This window comes from Nuphar pumila, chromosome 4, assembly GCF_984573655.1.
Source record: "Nuphar pumila chromosome 4, dmNupPumi1.hap1.1, whole genome shotgun sequence".
Classification (NCBI taxonomy): Eukaryota; Viridiplantae; Streptophyta; class Magnoliopsida; order Nymphaeales; family Nymphaeaceae; genus Nuphar; species Nuphar pumila.
The window spans coordinates 114,330,131-114,344,964 of record NC_143252.1 but is presented as its reverse complement, the minus strand read 5'-3'; the positions used below and the strand labels follow the sequence as shown (position 1 = coordinate 114,344,964).

General features: G+C 37.1%; 1 protein-coding gene across 1 annotated transcript; it reads right to left on the bottom strand.

Annotated features, from left to right (window-relative positions):
* Nucleotides 1-253: 253 nt before the first annotated feature.
* On the bottom strand, nucleotides 254-2,125 carry LOC149840676 (pirin-like protein). Its single transcript, XM_090003252.1, has 7 exons — nucleotides 1,951-2,125; nucleotides 1,775-1,824; nucleotides 1,642-1,680; nucleotides 1,510-1,538; nucleotides 1,352-1,414; nucleotides 1,150-1,253; nucleotides 254-1,059 (listed from the first exon to the last, which is right to left on the bottom strand). Exons 1-7 carry the CDS (start codon nucleotides 2,067-2,069, stop codon nucleotides 567-569), a joined length of 897 nt encoding a protein of 298 aa, XP_089859378.1. The 5' UTR covers nucleotides 2,070-2,125; the 3' UTR covers nucleotides 254-566.
* Nucleotides 2,126-14,834: the final 12,709 nt, after the last annotated feature.

The following is a 14,834-nucleotide window of genomic DNA, read 5'->3' as shown; positions in this document are numbered from 1 at the left end:
TGTGAAATTGTAATCTGGTTTTCTAGTTGTTATTACTTAGTGGAACCTTATCCCTCGGTGATTAAACTATTAAATGGGTGCAAAGTTTGAATTGATGAAACTAAATAAAAAAAGAGAAAACAAGAAGAAAGTGACCCCATTTTGGTTGGAGCAGAGAAAAGGGCACTGATGAAGCTGGATCATTTAGTGTAATGGAGTAATCATTCCATTCTTGCGAGAATGAGATCTATAAAAGTTCTGTGATAGAGCTAAATAAATCGAAAAGTGACAATTCAACAATATTCATTCTTCTAGCCAATACAGTACAAAAGCATAGAGGAGCCCTGTGTGCAAAACCAATTCAGTCCCCAACTCAAACAAAAGGGCCACCAGCACAACCTCCAACTAACTTACACAACCAACAAATGAAAAATTATTGCCTGGAAATGATGAAAGTGGCAAATGAGGTACGATGGCTACATCATATAAATGGGACTGTAGCATCCACCTAGTTGTATCTGCACAATCACTTGATGTATCAATTGTGGTCCATCCTTATTTTTGATGGTTCATACTCATTCAAATCCTCATGGAAGTGCCTGAGATTCCCAGTGTTTACCCTTCTCAAACCCATTCTTGCAATAGTGATAGTCTTCCATAGTTTGGTCTATCTCAGCTTGAGTGTTCATCACAAACGGACCATACTGCACAACAGGCTCATTCAGAGGCTGCCCACCAATGAGAACAAACCTCACTGGCTTTGCAGATTTGTTCCACGCACTGAGGCCATCTCCATGGCTCAGAACCAGAACATGGTGAGCAGTTGCAGGTACGGAACTAGCATTGCCGAGAACGGCCTCGCCTTCCATAATATACACAAAGGCATTCCATGACTCTGGTATAGGCTGATGCATTTGAGCTCCAGGTTTCATTGTAAAATCCAGGTACATTGTGGGTGTCCTGGTATAAACTGGAGATTTGATTCCTAACGACTCTCCGGCGATCACCCGGACTTCTACACCATCCTTCTCTGTTTTCTTGACATCTTCCTTCTGCAATTCCTGGTATCGAGGTTCGATCCTGCAATTCCATTGAAAATGAAGGTTATGGTTTTCCATGCGTTAGTGAAAATTGGTGTGTGTTTTGTAAACATATCGGTTGTCTCGTTACATTTTGTCCTTGGCAGAGAGATTGATCCATAGCTGTAAACCTTTCTGGGCTCCTTCTCCTACTGGCATTTCTGAGTGAATGATCCCTTTACCAGCAGTCATCCACTGCAGCAAAATCAAAGTTTAAGGACCAAGTTGTCAAAAACTATTCTATTGTCCAATTGAAATTCTCTGTCTAGAAGATAAGTCATTTTATGGCCTACCTGCAAATCACCAGTCCTAATGGTCCCCTTATGCCCTGCAAAATCTTGATGGGTCATAGCTCCCTGAAATTCAAATCTCCATTTTAGAACCTCTTCACTAAAGATGCACACAAAAGAAAAGTTTACCGCACATGATTATCATCCAAAAATTCACACACCTGAGTCATGTATGTAACAGTCTCAAACCCTGGAAAAACAGAACCCCAATTCAAGAAGCAAATTATCAGTTATCATAGAAGAAAAAGAAGAAAAAGCACTGCCACAGGTGAAATAACAGAACTTTTTCAAACCTCTGTGCGGATGGTCCGGGAATCCAGCAGGAGCAGAAACTGCAACACCCAATTGACCGAATGATCAGAAACTCTTCAAAATTCAGATCAAACAAGAAAACCAACTTCCAGAAGATACAAAAAAAAAGAACACCTGAGAATTCATCCAAGAGGAGAAATGGATCCAGCCTCTTCAACTCCATCCTGAAAAAAACAACACCCATCAAAATTTAACCCCCCAAAGATTCATCAGAAGGAAAGCCAAAAAAGAAAAGGGGAAACAAAAAAGGAAAAATATGATTCAATCAAGGAGAAAAATCAGTGACAAACCTTCCAATGCTTCTTCTAACCACAGCTCCATCTCCTTCACGTTGTGCCCTCGCCAATACCTTCTTCACAACGTGTCTTGGCTTCTCAAAACAGGAGGCCGGTTCTGCCATTCCAGACATACACCTGAATCTGATTCAGAAATTCAAGTGTGCTAAGAAAATGAGAACTTGTCGGGGACCTAAGCCATCTTGATGCAAGGTTATTTATAGGCACCATTCTGAACGCAACTTGTTCAAAGTTGGTTGGCCATTCCCACGAGTAATTTCTTGGGTTCATGATGGTGACATCAGTCTCACGTAATCATGATGCAGCGTCATCTCCAAGCGTGTTTGAAACGCGGACGTACCCAATCTTAATATCGGTATCGGCCCTGAATTGTCTGGCTACCGATTCATCCGTATCGGCCATGCCGATACTCAAATGAAAATTCTGTATCAGCCAAAAAAATAATAACAAAAATATTACCTGTCAATCATAACATGACACGTGTTAAAACCATTAAAATAATATTGTAAAAAATATTTTTTAGTTTTTTTTTTATATTCATTAAAGCATAGCAGATTCAGGGGTGAAGGGCATCAATTTTCTGCCGATACTCACCGATACTGATAAGATTGGACGTACCAGTACCATATACTAGTTTGAAACTCATCTGGGAAACTATAAATAGAAATATCAAATATTTAAGAAACTCATTTCAATTACTTGAGAAATGCATTGATTCTAAAACATGTTTTTATTATATTATAAATGAATATCTGATTTGTCTCGAACATAAGTTTGCATTGATTCTCGATAGACCCATACTGGTTCAAATCTCGTCTCCAAAACTATAAATAGAAATATCAAATGTCTAAGAAACTTGTTTTAATTACTTGAGAAACACATACTATTTTACATAAAAACATGTTTTTATTATATTATAAATGAATATCATTTTTTTCTTTTAGCATTTTTACATACAAACAACAACACCAATTTTGTTAAGAGTTTTAAATATTATGATTTGTGAAAATTTTATCATACAATATTAATTGATTTACATATTATTTTTATATATTTTAATTTATAAGTATCTTTACAAAAATAAATACTTTTTAGAAACTCGTACTAATTTTTTTAGAAAAGGTATCATTGTATACTAGAAACTTGTATCAGTATTTTTTGAAATTAAAATAAAAACGTAGCCGAAATTTTTTAAGCTCTCAAGTACCAGTACCAGTACCAGTACCCATATCCGTTTCTGGCAATTATGGCCCAGAAAATTCAGGATGCAAAAGTTGAACCCTTGTGCATCATTCACAGTTTGCATTGGGCCTACACACAAAAATGTTGCAAGTCTTTGAAGAGATTTCAAATGGGGATCTCACATTTGAGGATGTGGTATCTTTATTTGTAACTAAAACCTCTTTAAATCTTTGGATCTCTAGTGCAATTCAATTGGAGGAAAGAGAGGTCGGATTAGAGATCCACAAATTTTTTGTCAAGATCCATCAGATTTCGGACCCGGGGATCCAAGTGCACCTTCAGGATCAGTTTCGCATTGCCTTGTGGAGTCCAAAAGATAAAAGATTGGAAACAGCAAATTTTGCAGATCAGTGAAAAGAAAAATGAAATAAAATTAAGAAAAGTCAGAAGTCATAATTGGCTTATATTTGCTCGTCATAGTTTGAAGCAACAATTCTTATTGCTTATTGTATTTCCTGTTGTATTTTATTTTAAACTTTGCCAAACAAAACGCTGAGTTTGTTGTCAGTCACTTGTCATCAGCACCAAACTGATCTTCTAAGCAAATTGTAACTTTTTCTCTTGCTTATGAAAATTTGGGGCATACAAAATGGTAACGTGCCTCTTCATTTGTCTCAAAAAATGAGTGGACACTATGCTTTGAATCAAGCATTTTTAGGGGGTGTCAACGGGTCGGGTTTGGTTCCGACTCAGTTGAAACTAAACTTGGACTAGATTTTAGGGTATGATATCGGGTTTGGACCTGAGTTTAATCGGGTTCACTATAAGAAAAAATATACCTAGACTCGATAAGAACTACATAAACCAAACCCGGACCATACCTGGTAAAACTATATTTTTTTTTATCATTTTTACATTGAAAATTTGCAGGTCTTAATCGAAACTCAGGTCTGGTATAAAATTTTACAAACTATACTCGGGTCTATGTATTAATTAGACCTTCGGGTCCGGACCCGAGTCTTCTTATTTATCACTATACCCGAACCTTATAGGGTTTGGTTCGGGTCTGATCTATGTAAACCAGGCCCGTTGACACCCCTAGATAGGAAGCATGATAAATCTAGTGTATCAATCATCAGGCAAAGCCATTATCAATAGTTGCTATCATATTTTTCCCCAACTTCAGGGGCATTTTCTTACTTGCAAGGATAAGTGGCTATAAGACATAACTTTTGATGAAGGGTGATGAACATTGAATAAATATCACTTACTGAAAAGGTGCAACCCTTCATGAAAATGAGTGTTTTCCCAAGAGGTGTAAATAGGGGCGTCAACTGGTCTGGTTTACCCGGACCCCACCCGAACCAAACGCTATAGGGTCTGGTGTCAAATAAATTTTTTTGATTAAAACCCGGGTCCGGACCTCGATTAATACATAGACTTGGGTATAGTTTGTGAAATTTTATACCAGACTCGGGCCCAAACCGAGTTCCAATTAAGACCCTCAAATTTTCAATGTAAAAATGATAAAAAATATTATTCTACCGGCCGGGTATGGTCCTGGTCTGGTTCATGTAGTTATCGAGTCTGAGTACGGTTTCTCTTATAGTAGACCTGATTAGATCACCCGGGTCCAGACCTGATACCAAACCCAAAAATCTGATCTAAATCTGGTTCCACCTGGGTCGGAACCAAACCCCACCGGTTGACACCTCTAAGTGTAAACCAGCAAGTTCCTTTTTTACATGTTATAGGTACAGAAAATTTGAGATTTCAAAGAAGTTGAGCAATAAGGCTAACTATAAACAATCTAATGTCTTGAAAGAGAAGAGTCAGAGACTGCCGAAGAACTCAAACCCTTGGTGATTCCCAGTGCTTACTGACAAAAGTTAAAAACGGCAAAATCTCGAGAGTCAAAAACTCAGGAGCTTTTTGATTTTTTTTCATAAATCTTGCATTTTTTTGGCAAAATCTTGGCAATAAAACTTAAATTAAAAAATATAAAAAATAAATAAATTTTATAAGAAATTATAAATAAAACACATTTAAAAATGAAAATCTTGCAATAAATATCTGCTGAAATGGTAAATATCACGATATTTGTTACGGTTTGAAAATCTTGCGAGAAATTGCCATTTTAAACTTTCAGGCAATTTGTCACAGGAGACTTTTATAAATCTCGCAATATTTGTTACAGAGTCCCAGTGTCACCTTGTGCTCTTGGATCCACCACTTGGGTTAGCCCTCCACATATTCTCAACATTTCCAACCAAAGGAGGACAAGGCAAACAACTTCAATTCTTATAATCCCCAACCAGTTGGCATCTCATAAGATTCGAAAAGGATTAACTAGGGCCAGTAAATGAACTGAACAACTCGCGACTCGGCTTGGTTGAGGTCATCACAAGCTGGTTCGTGATCGGCTCATACAGCTGATGAGTAGAACCACGAGCAGCTCGTTTAGCTTAAATGAGTCGAGCCCGAACATAAGGTGTCTGACTTAGCATGCCTTGGGTTGGGTGTGCTTGTATATATAGATAAAAAAATATATTTTTGTGTGATCATATTTTAAGTGCAATACATAAATAATATGCATAAAAATTATGAATTATTAAGTTTAATGTATAAAATATATATTCTATGTATAAATCACAAGGAATCTTTTTACAGGCATGCTCATGTTCAGCTCACTTCTGTAATGAGCTGAGCTTGAACTCGGCTGGGCTAAACATGAACACAAGCCTAGTCATAATTTTCGTCCACTGGTAAACGAGTCAAGCTCAAACATGCCTTGTTTGGTTCATTAGGCTCGATTACCAACCTTTTTTTGACAGAGAAAGCTGGGGTTAGGCAGACCCCTACAAGTTATACAACCACATACCATTGGGATTCAAACTTGCTGCTCCTGCCAGACAAAGCGAAGCCCCCTTGGACTTGATTACCAGCCTTAGATCAAAGAAAAACAAACTAAAAAAAACAGTAAGTTTTTAGAAGCCCAGTTTTAATAAGATAGGAACCAGATAGTGAAAGAAGGGTGTTGAATACCAACCGATTGTTTGGTAGGAGCTGTTAGTGCATGTCACCATGTGTTGGGAGGTTGCAAGTTCAAAACCCTATGTTGTGTAACCGCTGGAGTCTGTCTAACCCCAGCTTGCCTTTCAAAAAATACAAAAATCCATAAAAAAAATGGAACCTGCTGTTTGTAAGGTTTGAACACCTTGTGGCCTCCGTAATTCCCGGTCCACAGGCATCTCTAGTTGGATATTGACCAAAAAAACTGGGAATTCGGCTCTTATACTGTATGGCTAATTATTATTTGGTGACATTTTCCAAGCATAAACATGTCGCATTAGCAGTTAGTGCTAGGCTGTCAAATGGTTGGGTTTGTATAGGGTACCCGACCCGACCCCAACCTGAATTTTTGGGTATAATAATGAAAAATGCCGAACCAAATAATATTTGAGTTTGGCCCAAACTCACCCGAGTAACATGTCAGCCAGGTTTAGCTCATGGTTTTTGCCGAGTATCTGACCCTACCCAGTTTTTTTGCTGTTAGCCGACACGACCCGAGCATTTTATATGTATGTTTAATAAACAAAAAATAATCTGAAATTATCCAGGTTGCGGTTTGAGATTCTATTTCTATGACCTGAAAAACCCAAACCTGATCATTAATTATATGAGTAGGTATAGGTTAATCCTAACCTTCTCTCTCTCTCTCTCTCTCTCTATATATATATATATATATATATATATATATATATATATATATATATATATATCGACGGTCATCATTGTTTACTATGAATTTAATTCTTATAGATTTTACTGCTACCGATCACTCTCTCTCTCTCTCTTATTATATATATATATATACGGTTGTATTTTTCATCTTTTTAGGGATTTTAAAAGGGTCATAATATGTTAAGCCACCAAAGAAAGTATCCTTGTAAAATTTTATGGAAAGTGGGGACATCTACAAGTTGTCCATGAGTCCTTGGTCGGCGTCTGCATGTGACCATCTTTTTTCTATTGTAAGGTCGCTAGTGATAAGTAGCTCCTACACAGTTTATGTCTTAAAACTGTCCTGAATAATTTTGAAGAAAAAAAGTTGCACACCATTGTTCATTCATTAAAGACATATTTCTTGTCTAATCGACTAGATGAGAAACTTTGATTTCTGTTTCATCAAGTTCTGCATATAAATACGAAAAAATGCTTTATCTAATACGTATTCTTTACTAAATAATAGAGAATACGATCTGTGAGTTGGGATTAAGCAAACACCTGAAACTTTGTCTCTTGAAAGTTGTTTACTATAGTTTAAGAGAACACTGTTTAGGTTCTGCTCATTACTCCTATCATGTGATTCTTGAAGCATTTTCTTGGTGGTGGCTATACCTGCACCGAAAAGTACCTCTATCAATCCTGTGAAACTTTTACTTAGGGCTGAGGGCATTTTTCTGTGAAAGAGGCAAATGCCATCAAAGTTGTTCAGGGGGAGGAGAAGAGGGTGCGATCCGACTTTGATGGCATTTCATGCCTTAGCCTGTTTAAATGGGTGGGCCCTATGCTACTTTTTGCGTGAGGTGTTAGTTTCACCCAAAGCGAGAAAGATGCACACTTTCCCTACATTAGTGGTGAAACAAACAAGCCCTTAAGTAGGGGTGGCAAAATCTGTCACGACCCGCCAACCCGACCCGCCAGCCCACTTCTTAGCCGGGTTTGGGTTTAGCTTAAATGGGTTCGTGTCGTAAACAGGTCGACCCGCCTAACCTGTTTATTAAACGGGTCGGGTTCGTGTTAGGGGTATGCCAACCCGCCAACCCGGCTGACCCATTTAATAAACGGGTTAGGCGGGTGGGTCAACCCCTTTACACAAACCCTGGTGTGGGCTGTGGACAAGGTGAAGAGGGAGGCGGACCGGCTCAAGAGTGAGCTCCAAAGTTTCAAATGCAGGAGACAGTGGGCAGGGTTCAGAGCCAGCCGAGAGAGCAGCTCTGCCTGAACGAGGAGCTGATGTGGCTGCTGCTCTGCCTCAACATAGTACCTGTGACCGTCCCATTTGAAAAGGAGCTGAGGCGCCTCCTCAGCCAGAAGATCGTTGGCTTGCTATTGCATCACCACTGAGAAGGAGGTGGTGGTGGACGTTGGACCGTCACAAAACCCAACATTCTACAGAGGTTTTCGCTAGAGCGTGCAAGCATCAGTGCCGAAGTCAAGGTCTCTATGGGATAGTTGTTGTCGGCGTCAATGGAGCCGGCTTTAGGGGCTATGATGGTGGTTTTTGAAGGTGGGAGCGGCAGAGGCAACCGGTGGTGGAATCCCCTCCACCGGACGGGCGAGCCTATCAGAACCCGTGCATGATGAAGGTGACATCAGCCACCCCACTTCTTCTTCTGGTTTTTTACCCATTCGTAAAAGGGATTTACGGAAGAGTAAATTCAAATAATTCAAATCATTCACATCAAGTATTGCAATACAACTCATTCATTTGCATCAAGTATTACAATACATTCAAATAATTCAAATCATTCACATCAAGTATTGCAATGCATTTAAATAGATGTTTGTATTACAAGATTTTGCTCACTAGCTTGAGAATTCTTCATCGTCACTTGTTTGACTTTCTTCTTCTTCTTCTTCTTCTTCATTGTTTATCCATCCACTTGGTATATCATTTGGATCACATTCTTCTATGAATGTTTCATCGGTCAATAGAGATATGACATGCATATCATGCGCAACATCGTGACCATAAGCAAAGTCATAGATATCATCTGATTGATAGTAATCGCTATCTTCAGCTAACTTATCTTCTTGTAACTGATCATACTCAGGGTATAGTTTGGACTTCACATTATAAACTGCCCACCATTCATTTCTATCTGACTTTTTTTATACTCGGATATGAAGTATAATAAACTTGTTTAGCTTGCGAGGCTAATATGAATGGTTCATATGTTCCAAACCTGTATTTATGATTCACCTCTATAATGCCTGAAGCTTTGTCGAGTCTTGTTGTAGTTGGATCAAACCAATGACACTTGAATAAAGTTACCATGTTATTTATGCCTAAGTAAGTCAACTCCATTATTTCCTCTATAACACCGTAGTAATCATGTTCATTTTCACTGTAGTTGCTACCCTTGACATACACGCCACTATTCATCATTGATTTGTTTATACCGTAATCTTTTGTATGAAATCGATAGCCATTTACGATGTACCCGTTATAGCATTGCATAACTTTTGTCGGACCATTTTCTAAATCACATATTCCTTGATCTTTAACATCATCATGGCGGACCTACGCACAAACATAAACAATGATTGTGATCACAGCCAATTAAGTAGCTTAGTGTTGTTTACAAGTATAAAATTTATGTTAGCTTCTTTACCAACTGTTTCAACCACTTCACAAACTTAGTTTCACGTTCTTTTTGTACTTCTGCATCAGTGAGATGTGAAACTTCTCTTTGCAACTTCAGATCAAATCGTCTGCAAACCACAAATACTTATATTACCAAGCCATGTATCCACGTATAGAATATAAAAGGATTTATAATTGTGTTGCGTCTACATATACTTACTCGATGTATGGGTCGATCGCTGAGCAATTAAAAAGAATATAGATGTGTGTTGTGTCTTGCTCTCGATTTGTCAAGAGCCTTGATCGACAACTACCAAATGCATGCCCAAGTGATTGAAATATCGACAGTTTGTCAGCTACAATTACTTGTTCTCCATCATCGTTATGGGGCAGGCATGTGTAACGTGTTGGAATATGAGGTTCGAAGTACATAGATGAGAAATTTGAAATCTCTTCTAAAGTGTACGCCTCACAAATAGAGCCTTCTACTCTTGCTTTATTACAAACCTTTTTTTTGAGGTCGAACATGCATCTGACAAAAATATACATTTCAAACTTTAAATATCTGTCATTAAAGAGACAAATATAAAAAAATATATACCTTTCAAATGGGTACATCCATCGATATTGCATAGGGCCACCAACCCTTAGTTCATATGGAAAATGTATGATCAAATATTCTATAACATCGAAAAATGCTGGCAGAAATATCTTTTCTAGCAGACAAACAATGGTGATGACAGAGTCCTCGAGATTCTTTACATCTGATACTACGACCTCCGATGCGCACAATATTCTGAAAAATCCACTCAACTCAGACAATACCCCCCATATAGGTTTGTCTAACATATCATGGAATGCTAGGGGTATCAATCGTTGCATAAAGATATGACAATCATGGCTCTTCAACCCATATAACTGTCTATCGTCAATCTTCACAGCCCGAGCAATGTTAGAGACATATCCATCTGGAAATCTTAATTGTCTCAACCATTGACATACATGTTTTATTTGATCAGGTCCAAGCACGTACTTTGCCTTTGGTTTCAGTACTTTGTCATTATACTCTTTGAGTTCCAATTCTGGTCTTTTACATATTACTTTTAAATCCATACGGGCCTTCGAATTATCCTTCATTTTCCCTTTAACATTCATTACTGTATTGAACACATTATCAAACACATTTTTCTCCACATGCATCATATCCAAATTATGTCGTATCAATAGAGTCAGCTAATACAGTAGTTCCCAAAAAATAGATTTCTTCGTCCAATTGTGATCTTTCTCAAATCCACGAAAGGGTGTAGGACTGCGGGCATCTGTTAATACATCTAGAAAGTATCACAATCTTCTTAGAATCTCTATGCTAGACAATCTTGTGGATGGGCCTTCCATTTCAGTTGTGCCTGCTTTAAACACATTCTTTTATCGTCGAAACAGATGGTCGCTGGGTAGAAATCGACGATGACACTCAAACTAGCAAGGCTTCCTTTCATGCGTCAATCTAAAAGCTTTGGAATCCTCCATGCAGTACGAACATGACAACCTCTCATGTGTGCTCCAACCAGATAGCATACCATATGCAGGGAAGTCACTGATTGTCCATAGAACAACGACCTTCATGTTGAAATTTTGTTTTTTGTGGGCATCATACGTGGTAACACCGTCATCCCACAGTACTTTTAGTTCATCAATCAATGGCCTTAAATATATATCAAGATTTTGGCCAGGTGAGGTCGGACCAAGGATCAATAAAGACAAGAAAAGATTTGGACGTTTCATACACAAGCTTGGTGGAAGGTTGTATGAAGTTACAAATACTGACCAACATGAGTATGGAGTTGATCTACCCCCAAATGGATTAAATCCATCTATACATAGATCGAGTCTAACATTTCGCACTTCCATTACGAAGTTCTGATGAGTACGATCTGAAAGAAAGAGAGAGAAGAGAAAAGAAGAGAAAGAAAGAGAAGAGAAACTCTTTTGCGGGTTTTCACTTGACCTTTATTTGAAAAATATTTAGAAAATTACTCGTCTCCGTTTTGAAAATGTTGCGGGAAAAATGGAGAGACGGGATTCGCTCGTCGGTACGAGGTTCGACCGTTCCTGGCGCTTTTACCAGGGGTAATCGAACCAAGGATCGAATCTATGCCTTTTGCTTTGCCTAAATATAATCTAAGAATTTATTCTAACTCTAAATGCACAAAGAATCATACTTGTGCAATGCAAGGATGTATGCTTTTTTTGAAAAGAATGTTTTGGAAATTTCCAAGTATTCTGAGATGAACTTGATAAGGGAGTGAAGAAATGATTGAATCTAACTTAGAACTTGAGATAGATCAGAGGAGTTCTAAGTTTTTGAAGTAAATCAGAGTTGGAAGAATAAATCTTGACTTTGAGAAAGAATGCTTTTGAGCTTTTGAAATGAAAGGAAAATGAAATTTCAAAGTCGGAAATGGACTTTGAATTTGAACTTGAATTTAGGAAAGGAAATGAATACTTGAGATGAAATTGAATTTAGATTTTGAAGTTTGAAATTTAGAATGGATCTGGGAAAGTCAAATGGTATTTAAAAGTAAAAATAGATTTAGGAAGTTTAGATGAGATCTGAAAATGGAATTGGATTTGAATTCTAGAATTGGGAGTGGAATTGGATCTTGAAATGGATCCAAAATCTGAAACCTGACGTTTGATGTAAAATTGGGTTCTAGATCCTAAGATGGATTTGGATCTGAAGTCTGAGATCCAAAAGTGGATTTGGATTCTGGATCCTAAAGTGGAATTGGATCTGAAGTCTGAGATCCAAAAGTGGAATTGGATTCTGGATCCTAAAGTGGAATTGAATCTGAAGTCTGAGATCCAAAAGTGGAACTGGGTTCTGGATCCTAGAATGGAGTGGATCTAAAGTCTGAGATTCAATGTGAAATTGGATTCTGGATCCTAAAGGAAATTTTGGATTTGAAGTCTGAGATCTAAAGTAGAATTGGGTTCTGGATCCTGAAATGGAATTGGATTTGAAGTCTGAGATCCAAAGTGAAATTGTATTTAGAAGACTGGATCCAAGTTGATCTGATTTTGGATTTGGAATTTCCAAAATTGATTTGAGAACTTGAATTTTGAATATGCAAACGAATTTCAAAGTCAAATTGGACTTTGAAGCTTGAATCGGGAATCTAGAAGCTGAATCCATATTTCAAATTTTGAATTGAATTTGGAAAATGAAATTTAGGAATTGAATCTTGAATATATAAACGAATTTCAAGTCAAGTTAGACTTTGAATTTGAAGTTTGAATTTGAAATTTGGAAGATGAAGAGAATCTCAAAGTTAAATTGAACTTTGGAGTTTTTGAATATAAATGAATTTGGAATTTCAAAGTCAAATGGAACTTTGAAATCTGATTTTGAATTTGAACATAAAATAAATTTGAAATCTCAAAGTTAGATTGAACTTTGAGATTTGAAAATGAAATAGATTTTTGAAAATTGAAAGAATGAATTGGATTTGATAAGGATTGAAGATAGATTTTGAAGAAAATATTTACATTACTTGGAGTTTTTGAAGAGAAAATTTCAGAAATATGATGCAATTCTATCCTAAATGATGAATGAATTTAAATTTTTGAAATTGGATTTTGAAAAAAAGTTATTTCATTCTTTAGATGAATTAAAATAAGATTGAAGATATAATACATCCTTGACTATGGTCATTGGATGTATTATATAATAATCTATATTTAGATTCAAGTGAAGAATGAAACATATTTTGTGCTTTTATAGAGTTTAAAATGGAATTAACTCTCAATATACCCTGACTATGACCATTGGTATATATTTTGAGCCAATTCTTAAGTTAAACTCTAATAAAAGAAGGAAATATTTTAAAAATATGATGATTTTTGAAAAAGGATCCAGTGTGGATCCAGTGTTATTTGATAAAAGATAAAAATACTAAGTCTTGTTTACATCCCGACTATGGTCGTTGATGTAAATCATCAACTTAGGATTAATTTACCTCTTACGAAATGGTGCACGTGCCATTCGTGTTGCCATTTGTGAATATTTGAGAAATAAAGGCAAAAGCATGAAAATAAACAATTTATGATATTTACAATGCTTATTCATTCTAATCTAAAACAGGCAATGTAAATTCTTATTTAAAATCTAACTATTACAATGTATGAAATTAAATTTATGACTCCAACTAATGAGATTTTCCACATATTCCCTGCAAAAATTAAGTTAGCACAAGATAAAATATGCACATAGAAAGAAATATCATATTGAATTTAAAATGCAAATGATGGAATGTTCATGCATCTACTTTATGCTAATGAAAAATTCAATGCGTCATGCTTGATGAGATGCCGATGCCTAAATAAGCTGAAGGTTTATACAGAATGGAGCATTGTACAAGGAAGAGGGAAATGCAAACACACAGCTTAGGGGAGGGCTGATAGGCAGTGAATAACATGCAAGAGGCACCTGTGCACGTGCATTGGAGGTAAGTGCAGAATGCACAAGTAATGGGCTGAGGGAGATGCTGTGATATTCGTGTAAAAGGGGCTACAACACATACTCGACATTGCTATAGATGTCCAGAGGAAGAACCACAACAGTGCATGGGCACTGCTGTAGGTGTATTAAAAGTTACAACATATATATAAAAGGGGTACAACACAAACAAAAGGCTACAACATATGTAAAAAGGAAAAAAAAAAAAAGAAAGCTACTGCAGATGCAATGGAGTGCAGGACATGCCTGGAAGATACTGGAAGATTTGCAAAAAAAAAAATGATAGAAAATATTGAACCAAACCTAAGATGCTATATTCATATGGAAAATATACATAGAGATACCCTTATTCAAAATAAAAAGGGTGATACTTACCTCAACCGATGGAGCATGCTTGTGGAAGATAGGTAATGTTGCAATTCAGTTGATCAGAGCCCTACCCGAAAGTGACATAAGTTGTTGAAGTTGAAGCCTGCTCACGCTCACCTGCTTCTATCATATTTATTTGTAAGACTCTCTTCTTGCTTCACATCAGGCCTTCTTCCCAGACTGTTGAGGTTTGATCCACTTATGGAAGCTCCTAGGCTTTTCAGCTTTGCAAAGGATATATTGGTCCTGACGTTGTGCTTCCCTGCAGATGACCTAAGTGAAGCATACATCCCAGTTGTGGCAGCCATGATGGGTTGATCCAACACAATCAGCAACCCACTCCCTTGAACAGGTAGCGATATTGTTAAACCATAGTGAACCTTGGTCATCAAAATTGGGCATATTGAAGAAAAAAAAATAATAAGTCAGCCACCTGCA

Bases quoted from the DNA above. Each gene is read 5' to 3' on its own strand.
- LOC149840676 (XM_090003252.1), bottom strand. From the start codon at position 2,069: ATGTCTGGAATGGCAGAACCGGCCTCCTGTTTTGAGAAGCCAAGACAC. The intron at 1,825-1,950 runs GTTTGTCACTGA...TGTTTTTTTCAG, and splicing joins GTTAGAAGAAGCATTGGAAG to GATGGAGTTGAAGAGGCTGG. The intron at 1,681-1,774 runs GTGTTCTTTTTT...TGGGTGTTGCAG, and splicing joins CCTCTTGGATGAATTCTCAG to TTTCTGCTCCTGCTGGATTC.